Genomic DNA, 21,299 nt, shown 5'->3' on the forward strand with positions numbered 1-21,299 from the left:
CCCAGCCTAGGATCCCACTGCAGTCCCAGCCCAAGCTGGATCCTGCCACAGGCCCAGCTCCCCCTGCTGCCAGGCTGGATGGGTCCCATCATGGCTCCTGTCCAGGCATGGGGGTGGTCCCAGCCTGGCAGATGGGGATGGAAAGAGCATCACAGGGGATTGGAGTATCCTGGGGTTCTGGAACATTTCAGGAGGGAACAGCACGGGGAAGGGACCAGAGCAGCTGGAGCACTCAGAGGGGATCAGTGAATCCTGGAGCATTGGAGCATTCCACGAGAGTGGAACATCCAGGGAGGGGCTGGAGCTTCCTGGGGGGTCAGAGCTACATGGCCCAAGATGGATTCTCCCCCTGAGGGTGGTTTTGGGGTTCCTAAGTCTTAATTGGAGCTCCCCAGATCCCAACAAGGCCACCCACCAACCTGTCACGGGGAGGTTGACATATGAAATTTATTTAGGAAAACCAAAACCCACCAAAAAAAAGAAATAATAATAAAGAAGGAGGAGAAACAGTAGGGCAAAGAGGAGGAAGAGGGGAAGAAGGAGGAGGAAGACAAGCAGGAGAATAATAAAAGGAGGAGGAGGAGAGGAAGAAAGAGAAGTTATCTCCTCTTCAGGCTCCATTGGAGTCCAGAACAACCAGTGCTGCAAGACAGAAGGACAGAAAAGCTGGAGAAGGTTTGCACACCCACACATGCCTGTGCACACTCGTGGGTGAGCTGGGCTGGGTGCGAGTTGCACTCCCCAGTATCCAGAGGGGTATATACAGGGGCAGGAGCTGGGAAAGCATTGACTACCTACACACACCAGCAACAGGGTCTGGAAAAGTGGGATACAGTTGGGAAATAGGCATCCTTGTGTGCCCCCACCATGGCGTGGTACCCGGGATGCAGAACCCAAGTGCAGAACACCCCCACATCAATTGGATGGAGAGATCCATGCATCATCAGGCATCCCTGGATCAGCACTGGGATGCAGGGACTGTCCTTGAACAGTTGCACCTACTGGCATGTTGGTACTAGGGCTGTACCAGGGTCACAACGGAGATGGAACTGCTGTCCTCTTCTTGAAGCTTGGGGGTTTGCTGCCTTCTGGAACCATCCCCACCCCCTATGGGAGTGTGGCGAGGGGAAGAAGAGCTTAAGGGGGTCCTGGAGGCAAAGCCATGGGCCAGCAGACAGACTCAGTCACCAGGTGGGTCCCACCAGGGTTCAGGCAAAGCATCTCACTAAAGGCATCTCCGAGTAGGTAAGGCAAAAGGAATTCAGGTCACTTCATCTACATGGAGCAGCTCAGTGTTGGGGTCTCCCATTGCTCCTGCAGACAGACACTCCACGTATCTGGAGAACACAGGCAAGTCATCGCTTACAGACAAGCCAAGGAGAGAAGCAGCCACTGTCTAGCCCAAATCCAGGAGGGACCTGCTGTGGCACCACTTGGGATGGTGCCATGGAATACTGCAGAGGAGTGGGGATGGGGCAGCAAATGGCCGCATGTCCACTCTTGATCCCAACACAACCAACACCAATGCCTGCAGTGCCAGAATTTACCATGCTGCTGCCATCGCCTTTCCCTGGTGTGTGGTGGACTCATCCAGCTCCCACAAACTGGATGATGCAGCCTGGGGGCTCAGTGCACCCAAATCTCTCAAGGCTGAGCACCCCCCCCCCTCTGCCCCAGCCCCCTCTTCAGCTCTGCCCCAGCAGGGCAAGCTGCTCCCTGCAGTTCCCCTGCTCATGGGTGTTTCAAGTGGCTTTAACTGGGGTGACAGAGCCCTGGGTCACATACAGCTGGTCAAACCCTAGAGGCTAGTGGAGCCCCTGGGACTGAGAGGGTGCGGATGAGTTGGATTGTGAGACTGGAGAGACCACAGGAAGGTCAGCAGGGTCTGTGCACAGTGGTATGTAGGACAGGAGGAACCAGAGGAGAGTATTGGGGTCCATGCATAGTGGTCTGCAGGACCAGAAAAACCACAGGAGGTTGGTGGGGTGCATGCGTGGCAGTCAGGACAAGAAGGGAGTCATGGGAAAACACCAGGGTCCGTGCATGACCAGATCAATCATGGTAGACCAACAGCATCCATGCATGGTGCCAAGTAGGACCAGAGGGACCACAGGAAAATGGTAGGGTCCATGCATGGTGGTCTGCAGGACCAGAGAGACCACAGGAAACCAGTGAGGTTTGTGTCCAGTGGTCTGCAAGACCAGAGAGATCCCAAAATGTCAGCAGGATCCGTGCACAGAGATTGATATGGCAGGAGTTGTGAAACCACTGTGAACTAGGGATGCTCACAACATGGTCACCAGAGAAGCTGCTTGTAGTGAGAAGGCTCCCAGTTGGATACCTCAGAGGAACACCAATGTAGTGGGGACATTGCAAGAACATGTATGGGACCAGATGGAGCCCCTGTGGAGCGTAGCCTCCCCTGTGCATGCAAACCAGGAGCAGGACTCCCCAGCCTTGGCAAGTGTGTAGCCCTTGTAGGGGATGTGGTTGTGTGGTTGCATGGGACTGGGCTGTGTAAGAGATATGAGCCCTTCCATGGGTGAGTGGGTTCAGGGGTACGAGAGGGGTGGGGCTTTTAGCCAACGGATGCTCAGCAGCTGCTAGGAAGAGGCCAGAGCTGGTTCTCTAGTGTGGAACCCAGCAAGGGATGCAGGCACATCCCCCATGACCATGGCCATCCCACTCTGGTCTCTTCCCTCCTCCAGCTGAAGCCAACCTTCTTCTGTGGACCTGATCCATGGTCCATGGCAACATCCCCCATACACTCTACAGCGACCGCACAGCTCTCCCACTGCCCCTCGCCATCCTGCCCCACACCACCCCCCTCTGTCCTGCTAACCCACAGACCCGCATGTCATGGTGACCAACCACTCCATGGGTGCTTCCACCAAGGGCATCATTCCTACTGTCACCCCATGGGGACAGGACCTGCAGTCTTAAGGCAGCTTAAAGCACATCCATCCCCCAGCCCCACCGTGTCCCTTGGTGCTCCCAGCCACCAAGGCAGTGTCCCAGGGACCACCGGGTGGACAGGACACCTGAACACCTGCCCTGGAGGGAGGAGATAGTCACCCAGTGGTGAGGAAGGACAGGCGGTGGGTGCTGGCAGCACACAGCCCTTGCCATAGTAGTCCAGAGTCACTGATATCCCCCCAAACCTCCTCCCCACAGGCTGGGGGATGAGGCTTGGGGATGCTCCCAGCCCAGCCATGGCTGTGGCCCCCCATCACCTCCCTCACTCAGCCCCAGCCTCAGGAGGCTGCCCCGCCTCAGGTTCCAGGCAGCCGTTGAGCTGGGGGTCAGGGGCCTGTGGGTCATATTCCTCATCCAGAAAGTCCAGGGAGTTGTTACTGGGCAACCCCCGGATGGTGAATTTGTGGGAGACCTTGGTCCACTGCTCCCGGTTGCTGGCCACCCGCTCGTAGAGCTCCGCTGCCTTGGGGAAGAGATCCTGCAGTAATCTGGGGAGTGGGGGGTGCACTCCATCAGCACAGGGCTGCACTCCCCTTACTACAACCCCCTTAGTTGAGTGCAACCCCATCCCCATTGCTTGGAACACCTCCCAGCATCTGCAAGACTTCCCACAAAACACCCCATCCCGCACTAAGGGAGGTGGAGGTGGCAGGGGGTCCTCCCCATCCCAGCGCCAGTGCTGGAGCTCACTTGTAGATGGGCATGGCAATGTGCTCCATGAAGCTGATTTGCAGCTCGGGGATGTAGGCTTTCTCCCGGTCCATCATCTCCAGTGGACTGTTCCCCATGGCTTTCTCCTGCATGGATGGCGAGGGGAGTCAGTGCCAGTGACACTTTTCCTCCATTCCCAAGCAAGACCTCTCTGCTCACTGCCCATGCCCCCCATCCTGTGAGTGCTTTCTAGGAGCACTGGCCAAGCCCAACCCTGCCAGGTGGTACCTACCAGGTCACCCTGGGAGAAGAACTCCTTGTAGATCAGCTCCTGCAAGAGACAGATGTCAGCACAGGGGGTGCAGCCTGGGATGATCCCCCATCTCCCCTGCCCTCCAGACCTGTCCCCACAGCTCTGAACCAAGCAGGGACATGGTCCTGGCTTGGAGGGACTGCTGCATGGTCCAGGGTCCAGCATGGAGGGACCCACTCCATGAGGGGAAGGTATGTGCCTGGGGGCATGCAGGTGGCCTACATGGGTTGTGAGGTGGCATTCAGAGGGTTTAGCTCCATGGTGTGGCACTCACTGCGATCTTCCTGGTGGTCTTCCAGCCCTTGGTCTGGTCAGAGAGGTCACAGGAGGTCATGAGCAGGCAGAGCAGCAGGCTGCGGTGCTGCTTGTTCTTGGGGTCATATCCCACTGTGGGCAGAGTGTGGGGCAGGGGTTGGGATGGGGAGCTCACAACAGAGCTCCACAGCCCCCATCATTCCACACATGAGGACTTTAGGGACAGCCAGAAGTGTGGCTGTTTCTACTGAGTCACATCCCAGCCTTTATCACCCCCGACATAAGAACTTGCTGTGCCACTTCCCAGCCTTGGTGGGATGAGTTCCTAGCACCCCTCAAATCCCAGTCCCAGTCTCCATCACAGGAGCTTCACCTTCTGCCATTTTCTGGAGATCCTTGAAGATGCGGAGGTGGTGGGCCAGGTCAGTGGCCAAGATGATATCCCGCATCAAGTCCAGCATGCGCTGGTAGTCCTGTGGGCAAGAGAGTTGCCATGACCATCTCTGTGCCCCTGCCAGCTCCCACATCCCCTAAGACCCAGGGATGGGGAGCAGGAGGTCTGGAGAGGACACGGGCTCAGCAGGGGCAGGGGGTGGCCTGAGAGAGGTGTTAAGGTGGGGGGGCTCACCTTTCGGGAGAAGTGGTCAAAGATGTTGCAGCCTTGACTATTGAGGATAGCAATGGCTTGGGCAAAGTGATGCCTCTGTGGGAGAAGCCAGGACCGTGAAAGCAGGCAGGGAGCAGGCAAGGATGCTGCCACACAGCCAGAACCCAGGACAGATGGGCAATGAGAGATTTGGGGGATCTTACCTCCATGACAGAGCCCTCTGAACTGTAGAGCGCAGCCAGGACTGATTTCTGCAAGGTAGAGCAGCTGGAATAATGGAACTATGGGGGTGAAGACCCCCATAGCTGTCCCCATTTCCCCCTTCCCCCTTGCCCGTCCCAGCCCTGGGCTCGGCTCACCGAGGCCACCTGGAAGGAGTTATTTGTGCCTCTGTGGTCCAGGTCGTGGCACATGCAGGAGATGAAGAGGGCAAAGATCTCGATGTCTCTGGGGAGGGGGAGGAGGGAAACTGAAGCAGGCAGGAGAGCAGGAAGCACCCCAGCCAGGCCAGGGGATGGAAAACAGGGACAGGGATAGCACCTGGCCTTACTCCAGGTAGTTAACGAGCTCCAGGTTCTTATAGAGCAGGTAGCAGAAGTGGGAGACGGAGAACGCGTGCATCCAGTTGTGGTAGGGAGGGTCACGGTACCCCTTCTTCACCATCAGGCAGAACCTGGACAGGGAGTGAAGCCATGCGGGGGGGGTCTCACCCCACAGGGACCTCCATCTGGCCAGATGTCCACCAGGCAGGCACAGGCATGAGGATGGGGATGAAGATGAGGATGGGATGGGGAAGGGTTGGGGATGGTCAATGGGAGGGGGATAGGGACAGGGAAGGTAGACAGTTATCTGGATGGGGATGGGCATAGGGATGAGGATACAGCCAGGAGACAGAGAAGGTGGACAGTGATGAGGATATGGATGGCGACAGGGACACGGGTGTGGACAGCGATGGGGAAGGAGACGGCGGGGATGGGGAAGAGGAAGAGAATGGGGAATGTGGATGGTGACGTGGATGGGGATAGAAATGAGGATTAAGACAGGGAAAGTGGACAGGCTTGGGGACTCACCTGGTGAGTGTCTGACGGTCCATCTTGTAGTTGTTGATGAAATTCATGTCCTGCAGCATGCTCAGGATTGCCTGCAGAGGGGACAGGGTAAGTGCCAGGGAATGACAATGCGCAGAAAGGTCCCCAGCAAGCCACCCCCCCCATGCTCAGCAGGAAGATGCTCAGGGGTGCAGCCACGTCTCTTCACCCCAACACCTCAGCACCCCAGGGTTGGGATATATGACCTGACCAAGGGCAGGCAGGGCATGGTGGCAGTTGAGGGCTGTCCCCATGGTCCTCACCATGGAGGTGTCATCCTCAGGCAGTGAGCGTGGCGTGTAGGTGAAGCTGGCAAAGTTGGGGTCAATGGTGGACACAGGCTGGATGCCTTCGCTCAGCAGTTTGGTGTACTCATCATCAGACACCTGCAGGAGCCATAGCCAGTGGCCCACACTGTGATGAGGTCACCAAGTATCCCAAAAGCCACGTGAACCACAGTGAGAACAGAGAGCCTTGGGGTATCACCACCACCCAACTGTGTGTCCACCCTGGGGTAAAGAGTGAGGGCATCATGCTGGCAGCAGGGGTCCCATCCCTGTCCCTGTCATGCTACCTCACCTTCATGTGGTACATCATCATCTCATTGGCCAGGTGGCTTCGGTACTGTGCCTCATTCACCTTCTTGTACAGCAGGGACTGTGGGGCAGGATCAGAGTAGGGGAGTGCTGGGGGTAGGCAGACACCCTACAGCACCCCCAAGCCCACCCTGGCACCACAGCACATCTTTGTGCCCATGAATTCCCTTCCCGTCCCGTGGCCACCATAACTTATCCCCAACAATTGGGGATCACACACACACACACCCCCATCCCCATCCCTCTGAGCTGTGGCAGAGCTGGGAGCCCACCCTGTGTGTGACCCCCTCCAAGTGGAGGACCCCATAGCACATACATGGGCAATGCTGATGCCGCAGTAGATGGAGAAGGCAGTGGCCAGGTCCTCATCAAACTTGCTGAACCAAGGGCCGTTGATCTTGTTGACCAGCTCTGCCACTCCAATGACCTCTGGAGCAGATGGGGGAGACAGCAGGGGTATCAGGCCCTTGTGCTGGGGACAGAGTCCTGTCTATATGCTGGGGACAGCACTGTGTCCATGTGCTTAGGGCAGGGTTGTGCCCAAGTAGCAGGGACAGTGCTGTGCCTGTGGGTTAGCAACAGTATGACACCCACATTCTGGGGATAGTGCAGTGCCCAGGGCAGGGACAGAATTGTGGCCATGGGCTGGGGGACAGTTCTGAGTGTCTGTAGGGGGACAGGATCATGCCCAGGGACTATGCTGAGCACATGGGCTAGGACAAGATTATGTCTGTGTGCTGCGGTCAGTGCTGTGTTTGTCTGCGGGTGTACAGGATCACACCCAGAAACTGTACCCTTGTGCCAGGAGACAGCACTGAGCCCAAGGGTTGGGACAGGACTATGCCCACATTCACGGGACAGAATAAGTGCCCTGATGCTGGGAACAGGACTGTGACCCTAGGATTGGGACAGGGTTGTGCCCATGTGCTGGGGCCATGCACTGCCTACGGGCTGGGAACAGAATGGTGCCCATAGGCTGGGGACAGAAGAGTGCCTGTGGGCTGGGGACAGAATGGTGCTCACATGCTGGGGAGAGTGCTGAGCCAGGATTGTGCCCCTGTGCTTGAACAGGATTCATGCCCCCAGGCTAGGAATGATGCTGTGCCTGTGCCTGCATGTTGGGGACAGTGTCATGTCAACATGGTGGGTGACCAAACCACCACTTGCTGACTAAGGCACCTGCTGGGCCAGACCTGTGCTCTCCTCTTCCCCATGTGCCCCCATCACTCCCTCACCCTGGCTCTCATTCTTGATGGGGAAGCAAAGGATGTTGCGGGTGCGGAAGCCGGTGCTGTCATCCACCCCACGGTAGAAGAGCGGGTGTGAGTAGGCATCCTTGATGTTCAGGATCTTGCCAGTGGTGGCCACGTGCCCAGCGATGCCCTGGTCTGCTGGGATGCGGATCTCGTAGCTCTGTGGGCAGGGGAAGAGGATCACCAGCAAGGCCTGGGGGGAGTGACAGAACCCCAGGACCTCCAGCTCCATCCTGTGCTCACCTCATCATCCACCACTCCACCATCAAACACCTTGGCCACCAGCTCATGACTGAGCCGGTCCAGCAGGAACACAGAGCATCTGCAATACACACCACTGACATTTGCACCCACAGGGGAGCTCAGTGTGCCCCCCGTGTCCCCTCACCCGCATGCCCCACCACCACCACTCACATCTCAGCATTGCTGAGGTTCCGGGCCTCCGTAATGATTTCCTGCAGCAGGACAGAGACATCATCTGCAGGGGTAGCAGGGAAAGGTCAGGGACCTCCAGCCAGGCAGCACTGCCCCCTTGTTCCCCATTCATGCAATGAAAGCAGGAGAGGAGGATTTAGCTCAGGGTCCCAGCAGGAAGTCTGGGGACACAGAAGGATGGGGGATGTGTGGGGCATGTGCAAGTGTGAGCATCACATACATGTGTGCGGCAGTGCACATACACAGCTGCACGTGTGCACACATGCTTCTAAGAGCTCTGTGGTCATGCTACATGCAGACATGCAGCATCAATGCATGCCAGGTTCTCTGCCAGCTCGTATCACCCTTCTGTAACCATTCCCCAAGGGGACAAGGTTCTCCCTGGCTGGGGACAGAGACCCCAGTGCCACCACCCTCCAGGGCTGGGGGTGGGGGATGGTCATCCATTCCCCACTCCATCCCTCACCATGGGTGCTCTCCGATGCACCTACCCAAGTGGGTGAAGAGGTTCTTGGCCACCTGAAGCAGGGCCTGAGGGGACAGAGAGGATACCATCAGTGACTACTGCAAGATGGGGCACACACACGCACGTGACGTGGCCCTACACATGCTCACCTGGCACTCGCACTTGAGCTTCTGCTCCTTCTGGAAGGCCAGGGTGCTAGTGAGCACTGTGGAGGTGTAGCAGAAGCAGTGCTGGATCTTGTGCTCATCCGTGTCTGTGTAGCTGGCGGGGGCACACCTCAGTTCTCTGTCCCCATTTGTCCCCCCCCTCCCTTCTCCATGGCAACAATGCTCCAGCACCCTAAAAGTGAGGGGGTGGGACTTTCTCCCCACAGAGAGTCCCAACCAAAATGCTGCTCACCTCTCCCCGCTCAGTTTGTTGAAGGCGCAGGCTAGTGCCACCACCTGGGAGGTGGCCCGGCTAATGACAGGGACACAGAGCATGGAGGTGACCTCACAGCCCAACATGCTGCTCAGCTGCTTGTGCTCCTCCTGCAGGGAGAGGCGAGATGGGGCTGGAACCAGCAGCCCTGGCCCCCTCCAGGAAGCCCCATGGGACACCAGGGTGACACCCATGTCCCCAGGTGTGGGAGGGACACAGCTGGTACCCACCTCACTGATGTCCTTCAAGGTGATGGGCTTCTTATCCTCCACCACCTGCCCCAGACGCCCAAAGGTGAGCTGCAGGGAGAGGGGACATGTTAGCGCATGGCAGACATTGCCCACCCCCCTGACCTCCCAACCCCTCACCACCTCCCCCTGCTCACTGAAAAGCTGATTTCCTCATCCAAGACACGGTCTCCCACCACCTGGAAGAGATAGGAAGAAGGGGGTGCCCATGAGGATGACACAGTGTCAGGGGGGTCATGTAACCCTCTGTGGGGCTCAGGGCTGGGGGACTGGCCCAGCAGCACCTACCTGGCAGAAGAGCTGGTGATTGTCCTCAGAGACGAGCAGGAGGCAGCAGCACAGAGACTGGGTCTCCTGCTTCAGCTGGGGAGTAAGGGGAGGGTCAGCACCCCAGCCTGCCCTGAGCACTCCCCAGGTAGGATCCAGCCCCTCCTCTGCCTCTCTGTGCCCAGGGCACCCACACGTACCACAAAGAGCCAGGTGCCCCTCCCCAGAACATCCTCCCTGAGACTGAGCAGGTTCACTCTGGAGACTACTGAGGGTCATACTGAGGTACAGAATGATAGAGAGCAGGAGAGGATCCTGTACATTCTCTTAAGAAGCTTTTGGGGTGAGGGTGGCGCTCTTAACTCTGGAGACTATTGATGGTTGTTACAAGGCTGCTCACTCTGGTCACTACTGATGACTGCACAGCTGATGCTTGAGGTTTTCTTGGCTTTGGGGAATTTTCTTGTTTTGAAATGAAACAGGGCTCCCTGGTGTGTCCTGGGGCTGGGGGCAGATGGGGACAGGGGGCTGGTGGAGCAGCTACTCACATAGTTGATGACCTTGAGCTGCAGCGAGGTGGCATCCAGGTCATACAGCTCACCTGTATGAGGGTCACAGTGCTGTGAGGGGCTGAGCATGGTTTCACCTGTCCACACACCCCACCCTTCCCAGTGTCGCCTCACTCACCACAGAGCTGTAGGATCTTGCAGTCCAGGTCATTATAGCTGCTGTCAGGTGCCTTCTCGGGCTTGGCCAGAGAGGTCTGGGAGGAGCTGGTGGAGAGGCTGACTTGGGGCCAGGGCTGCAACTTCTGCAGGGCTTGCAGGCGCCGGAATGCCACCAGGGCCTGCAAGGTTGGGCAGAAGGGACAAGGAACAGCAGGGCTGGGGGAAAGGGTGATAGGTCTGCAGGTGTCAGGTCCCACAGTTCAGAAGGAGTCACTCACATGTCTCTCTAATGCATGCAGGTTCTGCTCATCTGAGTCACTCAGCTGGCCACAGTGTACCTGGAGCAGGAGTGATGTCAGGACCCTCACGTCCAGCCCCTGTCCCCAGAGCCCTGCCCTTGTTCCTGTACTCACCAGGATGACGCATACCACGGCCCCACTGTTCTTGTCCACCAGCGGGATGATGAGCACTGCAAGCAATAGTGTCAGTCCCAGGTGGGGCCCAGGGGCAGCCTGGAGCTGTGGAACTCAGCTCCTGGGGTGCTTGTCCCTATTATGTCCTGATGTGTCATGACCCAGCGAGCCATCTATCCATCTTCCAATCCATCCATTATCCATCTGCCTACCTTCATGCTTACTTGTCCCTGAAAACACCCCTCAGTCCCAGTGCCCATGTCCCTCATGCCTCCATCCTGTTTCTACCCACCTATCGGCGCATCCATCATTACTCACACACTGTTGTCTCAGCCACTGCCTCTGACCACCCATGGACTATCCACACATCTATCCATCCATCCATCTCCATTCCCCTCCCTGCCCCTCCATCTACCTACCTACCACCCAGTCCTATGCCCATACCCCCATACATGTCCACCAAGACCACCCTTCCCATAGCTCCCACCTTGTGTGCCAGGGGCCAGGGGCGCTGCCAGGGGTCCCAGGTGCCGTCCAGGCAGCTCTGCAGGGAGAAGCCCCCCACATTCCAGCCGCTTCTGTTTCTGCACAGCATCCCTGTGGGGACGGGGATACTTTGAGTACCCCTGGGAAGGGCACCTGGGAAGGTAAATCCCCAGGAAGAGCAACCCCCTGGGCAGAGACACCCACGGGATAAGGACAGGCTCAAGGACCGTTCAACACACATTCATATGTGTGTCCCTGCACACATGCACAGCCTCTGGACACAAACATGTGTCTTCCTGCACACACACAAAGCCCCTGTGCCAACGTGTGTCCCTGCATGTACATATAGCCCCTGTGCACGTGTGCACATCCAGGATGAAGAAGAGGATGGAAAGGGAAAGGGGATGGGCACAAGGATGGAGATGGAATGAGGGTGGAGATGGGGACAGGGATGGGAATCCTCCTGCCTTCCATGCACACGCCTGTTCATGCACACCAGCTAGGCCACACACGTGTGCCCATGCCCAGGGCTGGGGAGGCGGCCAAGCTCACCTGAGCTTCCCGTTCGGCGGCAGCTCATGGGGTGGGTCATCACAGAGCAGCCGTGTGTCCCCATCCAGCAGGTAGATATAGACATGCTCCTAGGGGAGAGGGGAAGCACACGCCTGTGTGCAGACATCTGTGCACAGCGACACGTGTGCATAAACACGTGTGCACACCCACAGTTGCACATGCATACGTTCACAAATACACCCCTGCACACACACAGTCATGCACCTGTGTGCACTCTCACATGTACACATGTGCACCATTCACACCCAGCCATGGCTGGGGGTCCCCATGGAATGGCACTGGCACGATGCCCAGCCACCACCAGCATCAGGGTCACCAGGATCAGGGCCACCAGTACCCGGGCCACCAGTACCCGTGCCACCAGTACCCCCAGGGTCGCCAGCATCCTGGGGCCACCATGAGCACCAGGGCCACCACCAGCACCCTGGTGGTGACAGGCAGCCCATACAGGGGGAGAACTCCACTGTGAGCTGGGGATAAAGAGACCCCACCCCAGGCTGAACCCCAGCATCAACCAGTGGAGAATCCACTCTCAACTCCCGCCAAGGCTCCCCCCAATCCAGGGGGTGGTCTCAGTAACCCCACAAATGCCACCCACCCAAGGAGGATGCTCTGCTCCCCATTCCTTCCAGCCTCCCAGGGGATGCAGAGGCACCCCCCACCTACCACAGCGGGCAGCAGGGTGACAAGGGCATGGCGGAGGGCATCACGCAGGGTGGTGGCATCAAGCACAGCGCCCAGGCTCAGTAGAGCATCCTGCAGAGAGACAAGAGCAGAGAAGGGGGTTACTGGGGGTTGATACCATGGGGAAGGGTACTGCAACACCCATCCTCTCTCACCCCTGCCACAGCATGGGTCCTTCTGCCCCCAGACCCCTTGCAGTGGTCTCCAGTCTGCCTGGTGCCTTTTTTGGAGCGAAACCCTCCTGTGTTGGTCAACGTCCATCATGTGGGGAGGTGGGAGGTCCCCAAAAAGGGCGAGGACACTTTGGCACTGAGCCACACTGCCCTCAGTGCTAGCCATGCCATGAAGTACCAGTGCGAAGAGAAATGGGGCAAGGAGATGGATTAAAGCTCATCTGGGGATTACAACTCCATTGAAGGACAGAGGTGTTGGGACGGACACATGGAAAAGCTGTGGGGCACAGTGGGTTCTGTGGTGCGATCCTCCCAGCTCTGCTCCTGCCTCCAGCCCTTGTCTGGGAGACTGGGATAAGGATGATGTTATGATGGAAATAGTAGATGCTCCGAATCAGACGCTGGATAACAGTGTTGAGATTTGCACTTCCTCTGGTCCCAGCTCTGCCAGGTGGCTCCAGGTTCCATCTCTGATAACCAGACCTGGGGACTGTCATGTACCCCATGACCCCATCCAGACAGCAGTCCCTCACAGGGCCATGCCAACCACCCACCCTGGGAGCATACTTGGCCATGGGGTCAGATCCAAGTGGCAATGGGAGTGTGGCTGGTGGTGAGGGTGCTTCCAGCTGAAGACATTGGCACTGGATGTTATTCCAACAGGGCCGCATCTCCAGTCACTTACTCACACTGGAGACACATGCACTGTAGAATACAGCCAGGCCTCAGCAGGTGGCTGTCCTGCCATCCCTCTGTCCAGGCAAAGATAGGGCAGAGCCCGAGTGGGTCCCTTGGGTCTGCTTGGGCCATCAAATGCTGGTGGCATTCTTGGTGTGGGGATGGACAGGTGGCAGCTGGACATGGGTGGTGGCTTTATGAGGGCTGGGAATATAGGTCCATCCGTGAAACAGTGAGGGGAAAGCGGCAGGAGCTAAAAGAAGATATACTCAAGACAAGGAGACAGCAGCAGAGGTTGGCAGGAAGGTTTGCAGCCAAACAAGAAGGTAAGGAGAGTGAGGGTGGGCTGGGAAGGACATCACACTCATTCCACTTATCCCACTCATCCTGCTGAACTGCTTCTCCCACTCATCCTGCTCATTTCACTCAGCCTATTCACTATATTAATCCAGTTCATCCAGCTCATCCCGTTTGATGGCTCATCCCACTCAACTCCTTGTCCCACTCGTTCTGCCCATCCCACTCATCCCACTCACCCTGCATGTTCCATTCATCCAGCTCAGCCCACTCATCCCACTCAATGGCTCAACACTCATCCTGCATATCCCGCTTGCTCATGCCACTAATTCCATTTGTCCCACTCATCCCACCCCCAGTCCACATCCTCCACCTCAGAGCAGAGGTTTACCCCAACACCCTCGCCCCCTGTCACCCCATGTCCCTCAGCCCTGAGGATGCTGCAGACCTGTTCTGGGGACTCTGCTAGGACACAGCCTGGGCCCAGAGCCAGCACAGCCAGAGCCACCACCATAGCCACATCCCAGTCATTGCCATAAACAGGCTTTCCCTTTCCTGTGCTGTCCTGCTTCCAGTAATCCACACCATCCAGGCATTACTCCACTTTGGGTGGGGGCTCCTCCAGATCCATCACTACTCCACAGATGTCGGGATGTTTGGATGAGGCTGCATTGGCACATGCATCCCCAACACCAGTGGAGAGATGAAACCATCAGCCACTCCATGCCTGTCACCAGGAATGTCACTGGGACCCACCGAGCCAGATTCACACAGCCTGCATCCAGTGGGGCAGGGGACCGAAGCTTTCCCAGGGAGAGCTCCCAGCACCTGCTTTGCATTCCAGCTTCCCCGAAGGGCAGAGCTTCCACTTCCACTTCCCAAGTGAGCACAGGGGGTTAATTAACTTCACTAAAACAGGAGAAAGCACATGGGGATTGCAACTTCTAGCTGCTGGAGCAGAGTCCAACACCCTCATCCCAGGTGCTGCACACCCAGCAGCTCTGGAGGAAATGCCATCTAGAAATTGGCATGGAGAGAGGGCTTTGGGGACAAATCCAAGGAGAGGGTGTGGGCAGGGGATACAGCATGGCATAGCTGACAGCCCCAGGAGCTGAGCATGCTGCTCCTGCAGAGCAGGTGAACAGCACCCTGTCCCTGTCCTGTCCCCATGGTGCACACACGTGGCCCTCTGGAGCATCCACCTGGGGACTGTTGTCACCTTTTCTCTGGCCTGAAAGGACAAGGGTACTGGTCTCACCTGCCAGACTCCTGAGCTGACAGGGTGACCCATGGGACCTCAATGCTGGCAGGAATTTTGCCAGCTCTCCTTGGCCAACATCCCATGGTGCAGTGCTACACCAGAGCCATATCTGCTTCAATATTCCCACTGGAGCTCGTGGAAGATTAATGACACCATTCATCTTCTTAGAGTAAGGATTTGTCTCTGCTCCAACATGGACTCTCCACTATAGCAAAGCCAAATCCTGCCACAGGCCAGCCTCCAGAGCACTACCTGCTCTCTCCCTCATGGGAAATGGCCCTTTTTCTCCTCTGCTATTTTTTCTCCTCTTTTCCCCTTTGGACAGCTGCAGCAGCAGCAGGGGGTGGTGGGGACCCCCAGCATAGGCTCCCCAGCCTCCATCCCAGGTTTCCACAGATCCTGCTGGGATTTAAAAGCAGCTTTTTACAGCAGAGGGAATTCACCAGCAGTGAAAACATGACTTTTTTCAAGAGGATCAGCCATGTCTGTCCCCTGCCCCCTGTACCAGCTGTGGAAGCTTGGTTTGTCCCCCATGGCACCCTCAGCTTCTCTGGATCTTTATGGAATAAAGAAATCCCATCCTGGCCAGCTTCATGTCTAGAAAGGTTAATTTCATACATGCCATGTAGAGGGTGGGGGCCTGGAGGAGGAAGACACTGATCTCACAGGGTCATAGGTCTCTGAGCTTGCACCCCTTCTCCTGACCTTGCTCCTGGGAGATGAATGGAGGCCCCCCAAGGGTGAGGAGAAGCCCCCTGGCAGCAAGCAGAGACTGGATCCAGTGCAGTGAGGCACCCACTGGGATGTTCAGCTCTGTTGAGGGTACCTGGAACTTGGGGTCTCTCTCTGAGGGGAGACACACCTGAACACTTGGCAAGTAGACTTTGAATGAGGCAGAGCTCAAAACCAGGACCTGCCATGCACTGGATTCCTCTTTAACCATGGAAAAACAGGCACAGAGAGCCAGGCAGCAATACTGGGTGCCTGAGAATATCCTGCTCCCAGAGGAGTGCTGAGCAGGGCTGCAGGACACCCACCCTGCCTTGCAAGGGGATGCTAGGCTGGGGAGGCCCCAGATGGATCCTGCCATCACTGCCAGAGCACCCATGGGTGCTGATCCTTAAGGGGGATGCTGGCAGCAGCCCAGGCTTCTGTGGCAGTCTCCTGCCACAACCCTCCCCAAGGAACCTCAAGGAAATGAATCATCTCCCTGCTGAGCTTCCAGCCCAGCTTTGCTGTAAAAATTCCAAGTAAATGATCCGCCAGAGGTGAGCTTGAGCTTGAGGCATCCATGGCACAGTGAGCCCTCACAGCTCACTCAGCTCCTGCCCTCCAATGGGACTTTATCCATCTGTGAATGCAAGGAAAATGAGCTCAATTAATTTTGGAAGTGGATTAGTCTATTAGCCCCTGCCTGAGCAATCACCTTTGGGATGGAGCTGGACATCACTCTGTCTGGACAACTTCACTCCCAATTGCTGGCCCCAAATCAAATTAGAGCATCCAAGATGCTGAGTGCGCAGCTCTCAGTGCCTGTGGGCAGCACATCCCAGTACCCACATTCCATGCAGATGCTTCCCAATGGATTTTACAGGCTGAGGTTGCAAAGGGATTGGGATGCTTGGGAGTACAGAACACAGCAAGGAGGGGTCTGGGGCAGGGCAAAGGACCCCCCTGCAGCCTGTCTCACCAGCCCCAATGTCTCTCACAGGGGTTTTGCAGACTTCAAGGACAGAGGAGCTGCTCCCCAGGGAATTCCCTACCAAGCAGAGCCCTGCATGAGGAGGGTGACCATGTGGTCACCTCATTGCAAGGCTAAGAGTCAGGGCTTGGGGCTTAGGGCTCTGTCCCACTGTGGTCTCTTCAGATAGGATGCATTTTTAGCCACCAGCCTCTGGATCTTGTTACACCTGACAGGTGAAGAGCAAAATTCCATTTGGATTCCTGGGAGGCAGCCTACCTCCACTGGCACAGCCCCTCACCACTCCCTGTGTCCCACCCACAGGGTGCCCATGTACCTGTCTCTGTCCAAGTCCAAGGGTTCCCTACCCACTGCAACCCTGCAGGCAGAGACACCAATCCTCTCTCCCATGCCCCAGCTCTGCCTTTTCCCAGCCCTTTCCACTTTCCAGGCAAAGTGATGGGGGAACTTTCTCCCCTCCTACCTCCTCTTCAAGGAGGAAGATGCCACTTCAGGACCCCTTTTTCCCCCACTCATCAGACCCAGAGTTGTTTCCAAGTGCATGGGGACAGATGTCCCTGCCTTTGTTACCTCTCCAATGCATGGCTGCAGGGTGACTACACCACGGGGAGCAGCTGAACCCCCTAGGCCCCCCAAGTTGAGCCACAGCTGCCAGCAAACACCCAGCCTGCACCTGCACCACCCTGCCCAAGCATTTGCTGAGCAATCTGGCGGCATTAAAAATATCCCAAAATATCCCTGAGGCGTGATTCATCCTCCTCTCTCACCTCCAGCAATGCTGAGCTGCTCCAGCCCCACTCCAGTCCTGGGGGGCTGCTTTCTCCTGGTTGCTCAGCCTCGTGCTCCAGCCATGGTGGTTAAATATAGCCAAGCTCTGGATGTGTGTTGGCAACACCAGGCTGACAACAAGCAGGCAGGGCCAAGCAGGACCAGGCAGAACCAGGCAGAACCCGGCAGGAGATCACCAGCTTCTGACAGTGGGGTATGAGTGGGGAAACTGAGCTAAGGAGCAGGAAAGCGGCTCCTGAAGGCAGCAGGTTACAGCTTTGCTGTCACTGTGGGCAGAGTGACACTGCTAAAACCCTGTCACCCTGGCCCTATCCCCCACACTGCTCCTTCCCCCAGGCCCAATTTCCCAGGGAATCCTCCCCACAGAGCTGGAGAAATAGAGGCAGCATTCCTGTTTCAACACCCCCAGGCACATCCCTGATACCCTTACAACTCTGGCACAGGCTGAGTGACACTGCTGACACTCTGCCACCCCCCCACACTGCTTCAGGCTCCTTCCCTCTGCCCCAGAGCCGCAATTCCCCAGGAAATCCTCTCTGTAGGAGTGAGAAAAGAGAGGAAGTAACCCTAGTCCCTCAAAGTTGCACCCCTGATAACCCTCCAGCAGTGTCCCTGGAGCAACGTCCAGGGCAACAGAGGATGGAGGGATGGATAGGAGGTAGAGCTGGCAGCTCTGCCCAACTCCAGCTGGAAAGCCATCCATCCATTTCCTCCCAGCACCACTCTTAGTCCCAAATTACATTGCTTTAATCTAATCAGGCAGCAACAACCTGTAACGCGGTAGCTCCTTAATTACCTCATCTTTTCCAGGGGGATAATGAGGGCAAACAGGAAGGAAACACTTCTGGGATATCTCTTGTCTCCTCATGGTCATTTGCCTGGGGTCCTGGTGCAATGTCTGGATGGGAAGCAAGGGCTGAGGTGCAGGACCCTGTCATGGAGCCACCCTGGCACCCAGTGATCCAGGCTGAGGCTTCCAAGGGCTGGAGGATGCAAATCTGTGGAATCAGCCATCCCAAAAAAAGCACACAAGTAGCCCTGCATGCCTGTGCCTACCTCAGTTTCCCTTTCTGTGGAGGTTTCCTACCTCAGTTTCCCTACCTGCAAAGGGTCATGGCCATGCAAGACCTGCTTAGGATGGCACTAGAGTTTGGTCCAGGTGGAAAGAGGTGTGCTGAGCCCAGTGTCTCCCCAGAGTTCAGTGCATTCCTCACCCCATCCTCCTCCTCCATACATCAGCCTCCATGGAGCCTGGCATGCTCACACTGCCCAGGACATTTGCACAGACCATTTGCACATGGCGTTTCTACAGCCTGGAACCAGGCAGATGCCACTCCCTGAGGACCCTGCATATTCTGAGTGGGATATTTTGCTGAACCAAGCAAATTTCCTAACCTCTGGCAGCTCACAAGTCCTTGGGGTGCTCCTAGTCTGTCCCCCCACATCCTGGCCTAGCCTCCCGGGGCCAAGAGAACAGGGCCAGAGTCAAGGTTGCTTCCTGTTGATGTCCCTTTGTTGAGCAGGACAAACCGGGACAGCAGCCACACTCCTCAAGGATTTCCGTCCCCAGAACATCGTGGCCTTCTTGGAACAGCCGGCTCGGCCACTAGCCTAATGATTTGTCACTAGCTTGTCACTAATTAGTTCACTGTTCTAAGAAAGAAGGTGGTGAGAGCTGGGGGTCTCACTGTCACTTGTCTCTAAGCCATGTCAGAGAGGGGGAAAGGGACCCCATTCAGCCCCCTGTCACTTGTCCCTAACCCATGTCAGACAGGGGCATATGGACCCTCCTACAGCAGCTGCAGGGAAACTGCTCCATGGTTAGGAGAATCCCTGGTATGCAGGTGCTTTCACCCCAAAGGACAGAGACATCCTGGCATCCAGCTGGCACCAAGCTTTGGGTGCTGGCAGTGGCAGTGCTGGGAGGGAGTTGGCATGATGCACATTCCTGGGACATGGCATTGTTGGAAAAATTTCCCTGGCACACAGTCCCCTTCCCATCCACACTGGCCACCCGGCTGGGTTTCCAGGACTTTCCTAGATGTTTTCTGGTGGATCAGCCATGCAGGGGTCTCTATGCCTGGCTCTGCTTGGGACCATCATGGCAAAGTTCTGGGGATGCAGCCAGGGAGGGGCTCAGGACACCTAGGTCCCTTGGGGGGATAGGAATCAGTGGGATGGGAAGGGGGATGCAGCATTCCCAAGTCAATCTGTGCATCCCCTCCTGGAAGGGCTGGTGGTAATGGGATCTGCACAGTGATTAGGGACCTCATTTATCAGCCTCTGATGGGATCTGGGAAAATTGAATTCCTGGCCATCTGCAGCTGGGGAGGAATTCGATTTGGGCAGTGCTCCGGAGCAGGGTGTGGGGGGCTGGGGGCTGGCAGAGCTGCCCCTCCCCAGGGGGTTACACTCTGTCTATACAGGGACTGCTTTTATTTTCCATGCATAAGAGGGTTCGGTGGTGGGATGCAGCTCTTAATTGCCATGAAGGGGTCTAGGAATTGGGGGGGGTCTTGCTACTCAGATGGGGACATTGAGGCACAGCCAGGAGAAGCCCAAAGCCCATTACACAGCAGAAAAGATCACAGTGCTGGTGTTTAATGTATCAGCACCCAGCTAGGGGTCTGGCCACCACCCCCCCTTTGTCTATGGGGCGTTCAAAAGCTGTGGCTAGGGCATCCAAAGGTGCCAGACACCCTCCAACTGCCGGAGCTGGGCCAGGAGCAGTGATCTCTCCTGCACCAAGAGGAGGGAGACTCAGGACCTAGCTCTGCTCTGTAGCATTTTCCACCCCATGGCTATCTCAGGCAGGTCCCCACCATCCTCTCTCCCACATCCATGGGGTGGCCAGGGTGGGTATGCAATGGGATTCAGCTGCAAAGGTCCCAGGCCAGTCCCCAAATCCATGGACTCAGCTGCCAGAGGGGCATCCTCCAGATCCAAGCTTTCAGGGGGTCCAGCCCATCATCTCCCTGCCAAATGTCACAGCTTGACACCAAAAAGCCAAGGTCACCTACGGGGCTTATCCCATTCAGGGGGAAGATGCCACCATGTCACCCTGCAACAGGAGCATCCTGATTCCAGCTTCTCACTGCCCAGGGTGCAGCAGAACTAACCCCCTCCAACTCCTTCTGCTTGGGGTGCAGCAGGAACACCCCCATCCCAACTCCCCTGCCTGGGGTGCAGCAGGGCACTCCCAGCTCAGACCTCCCTTCCCAATTGATGTCATGGGGCATGAGAGCACTGGAACCTATATCCCAAACCCTACTGCCCCTCAAAAATCAGCACCAGGACACTGCAGTGCCAGCACAGGCTGATTCCACAGCTGCAAGCAGTCACTCCTTGAGAGCTCCACACCTTTGGCCTGTGGGGACCACCTGGCTGGGAAACACTGGGGTGCACCCACCCATCCCAGTTTGGGGATCTAGCCCTACCCCCCTGGCCCTGCTGAGTGCGGGAGGAAGCCAGCCCTGCCGCATGTAATGGAAAGAAGCTGCCACGGCCCTTTCCTCCCCTTTATTGCCCTGCTGATGTGTTTGTGTCTGCCAGAGGAAACACAAGGACAAACGCCTGCATACGCATGTCCCTTCACTGCCCTCAACAAATCCTCAGCCCACTGAACATGGCTGGTCCCACACAGGGGGAAACTGAGGCAGGAGGAGCTCTGCGATGCTGGTTGAGGCCCCCCCAGTCCCTGGCAGGTCAGTAAAGGTGCCTGAGTGTAGTCCCCCACAGCCCCCTCCCAATCCCTGGGAACAGCGCCCCCCCCCCCAACCCCTCCTGATTCTCCAGGCTGTGAACATGTATCAATTAGGGCTTGATTCATTATCCAGTCTGCAGGTAATTGCATTGGAGCTGGTGGCAGAGAGGGAGAGGAGGAACAGACATTCTCAGCCTCACTCCACTGCAGGGTGTTGGGGGGTTATAAAACCCCAAGCCCTATATACCCCCTATATGCCCCCCTCAGGCTCGGGGATGGGAGTTCCAGATGCAATCA

At 56.9% G+C, this 21,299-nt stretch overlaps 1 protein-coding gene across 2 annotated transcripts in view; it reads right to left on the bottom strand.

Moving 5' to 3' along the window:
- Positions 1 to 422: 422 nt before the first annotated feature.
- Positions 423 to 21,299, bottom strand: part of PDE2A (phosphodiesterase 2A) — a 41,168-nt gene continuing 20,291 nt past the window's right edge. Inside the window, exons 3-31 of one of the 2 annotated variants that reach the window (XM_066208948.1) lie at positions 12,382 to 12,471; positions 11,695 to 11,783; positions 11,144 to 11,253; positions 10,657 to 10,712; positions 10,522 to 10,581; positions 10,263 to 10,422; positions 10,124 to 10,176; positions 9,597 to 9,671; positions 9,446 to 9,487; positions 9,291 to 9,359; positions 9,040 to 9,170; positions 8,790 to 8,901; positions 8,666 to 8,705; positions 8,154 to 8,217; positions 7,983 to 8,061; positions 7,722 to 7,899; positions 6,803 to 6,915; positions 6,470 to 6,547; positions 6,154 to 6,276; positions 5,873 to 5,943; positions 5,353 to 5,475; positions 5,162 to 5,249; positions 5,006 to 5,053; positions 4,824 to 4,898; positions 4,569 to 4,668; positions 4,215 to 4,327; positions 3,920 to 3,958; positions 3,667 to 3,773; positions 423 to 3,464 (exon numbers count right to left, since the gene is read on the bottom strand). In XM_066208948.1, the coding sequence (XP_066065045.1) occupies positions 3,239 to 3,464; positions 3,667 to 3,773; positions 3,920 to 3,958; positions 4,215 to 4,327; positions 4,569 to 4,668; positions 4,824 to 4,898; positions 5,006 to 5,053; positions 5,162 to 5,249; positions 5,353 to 5,475; positions 5,873 to 5,943; positions 6,154 to 6,276; positions 6,470 to 6,547; positions 6,803 to 6,915; positions 7,722 to 7,899; positions 7,983 to 8,061; positions 8,154 to 8,217; positions 8,666 to 8,705; positions 8,790 to 8,901; positions 9,040 to 9,170; positions 9,291 to 9,359; positions 9,446 to 9,487; positions 9,597 to 9,671; positions 10,124 to 10,176; positions 10,263 to 10,422; positions 10,522 to 10,581; positions 10,657 to 10,712; positions 11,144 to 11,253; positions 11,695 to 11,783; positions 12,382 to 12,471 (2,712 nt within the window). In that variant the 3' untranslated portion in view covers positions 423 to 3,238. Of the gene's footprint in view, positions 3,465 to 3,666; positions 3,774 to 3,919; positions 3,959 to 4,214; positions 4,328 to 4,568; positions 4,669 to 4,823; positions 4,899 to 5,005; positions 5,054 to 5,161; positions 5,250 to 5,352; positions 5,476 to 5,872; positions 5,944 to 6,153; positions 6,277 to 6,469; positions 6,548 to 6,802; positions 6,916 to 7,721; positions 7,900 to 7,982; positions 8,062 to 8,153; positions 8,218 to 8,665; positions 8,706 to 8,789; positions 8,902 to 9,039; positions 9,171 to 9,290; positions 9,360 to 9,445; positions 9,488 to 9,596; positions 9,672 to 10,123; positions 10,177 to 10,262; positions 10,423 to 10,521; positions 10,582 to 10,656; positions 10,713 to 11,143; positions 11,254 to 11,694; positions 11,784 to 12,381; positions 13,193 to 21,299 lie in introns of those variants that run through there. The other variant, XM_066208940.1, reaches the window with a different exon arrangement.

The sequence above is a fragment of the Chamaea fasciata genome, unplaced genomic scaffold (genome assembly GCF_029207755.1).
Source record: "Chamaea fasciata isolate MVZ Bird 193981 ecotype frontalis unplaced genomic scaffold, bChaFas1.0.hap1 SCAF_2, whole genome shotgun sequence".
Lineage (NCBI taxonomy): Eukaryota > Metazoa > Chordata > Aves > Passeriformes > Sylviidae > Chamaea > Chamaea fasciata.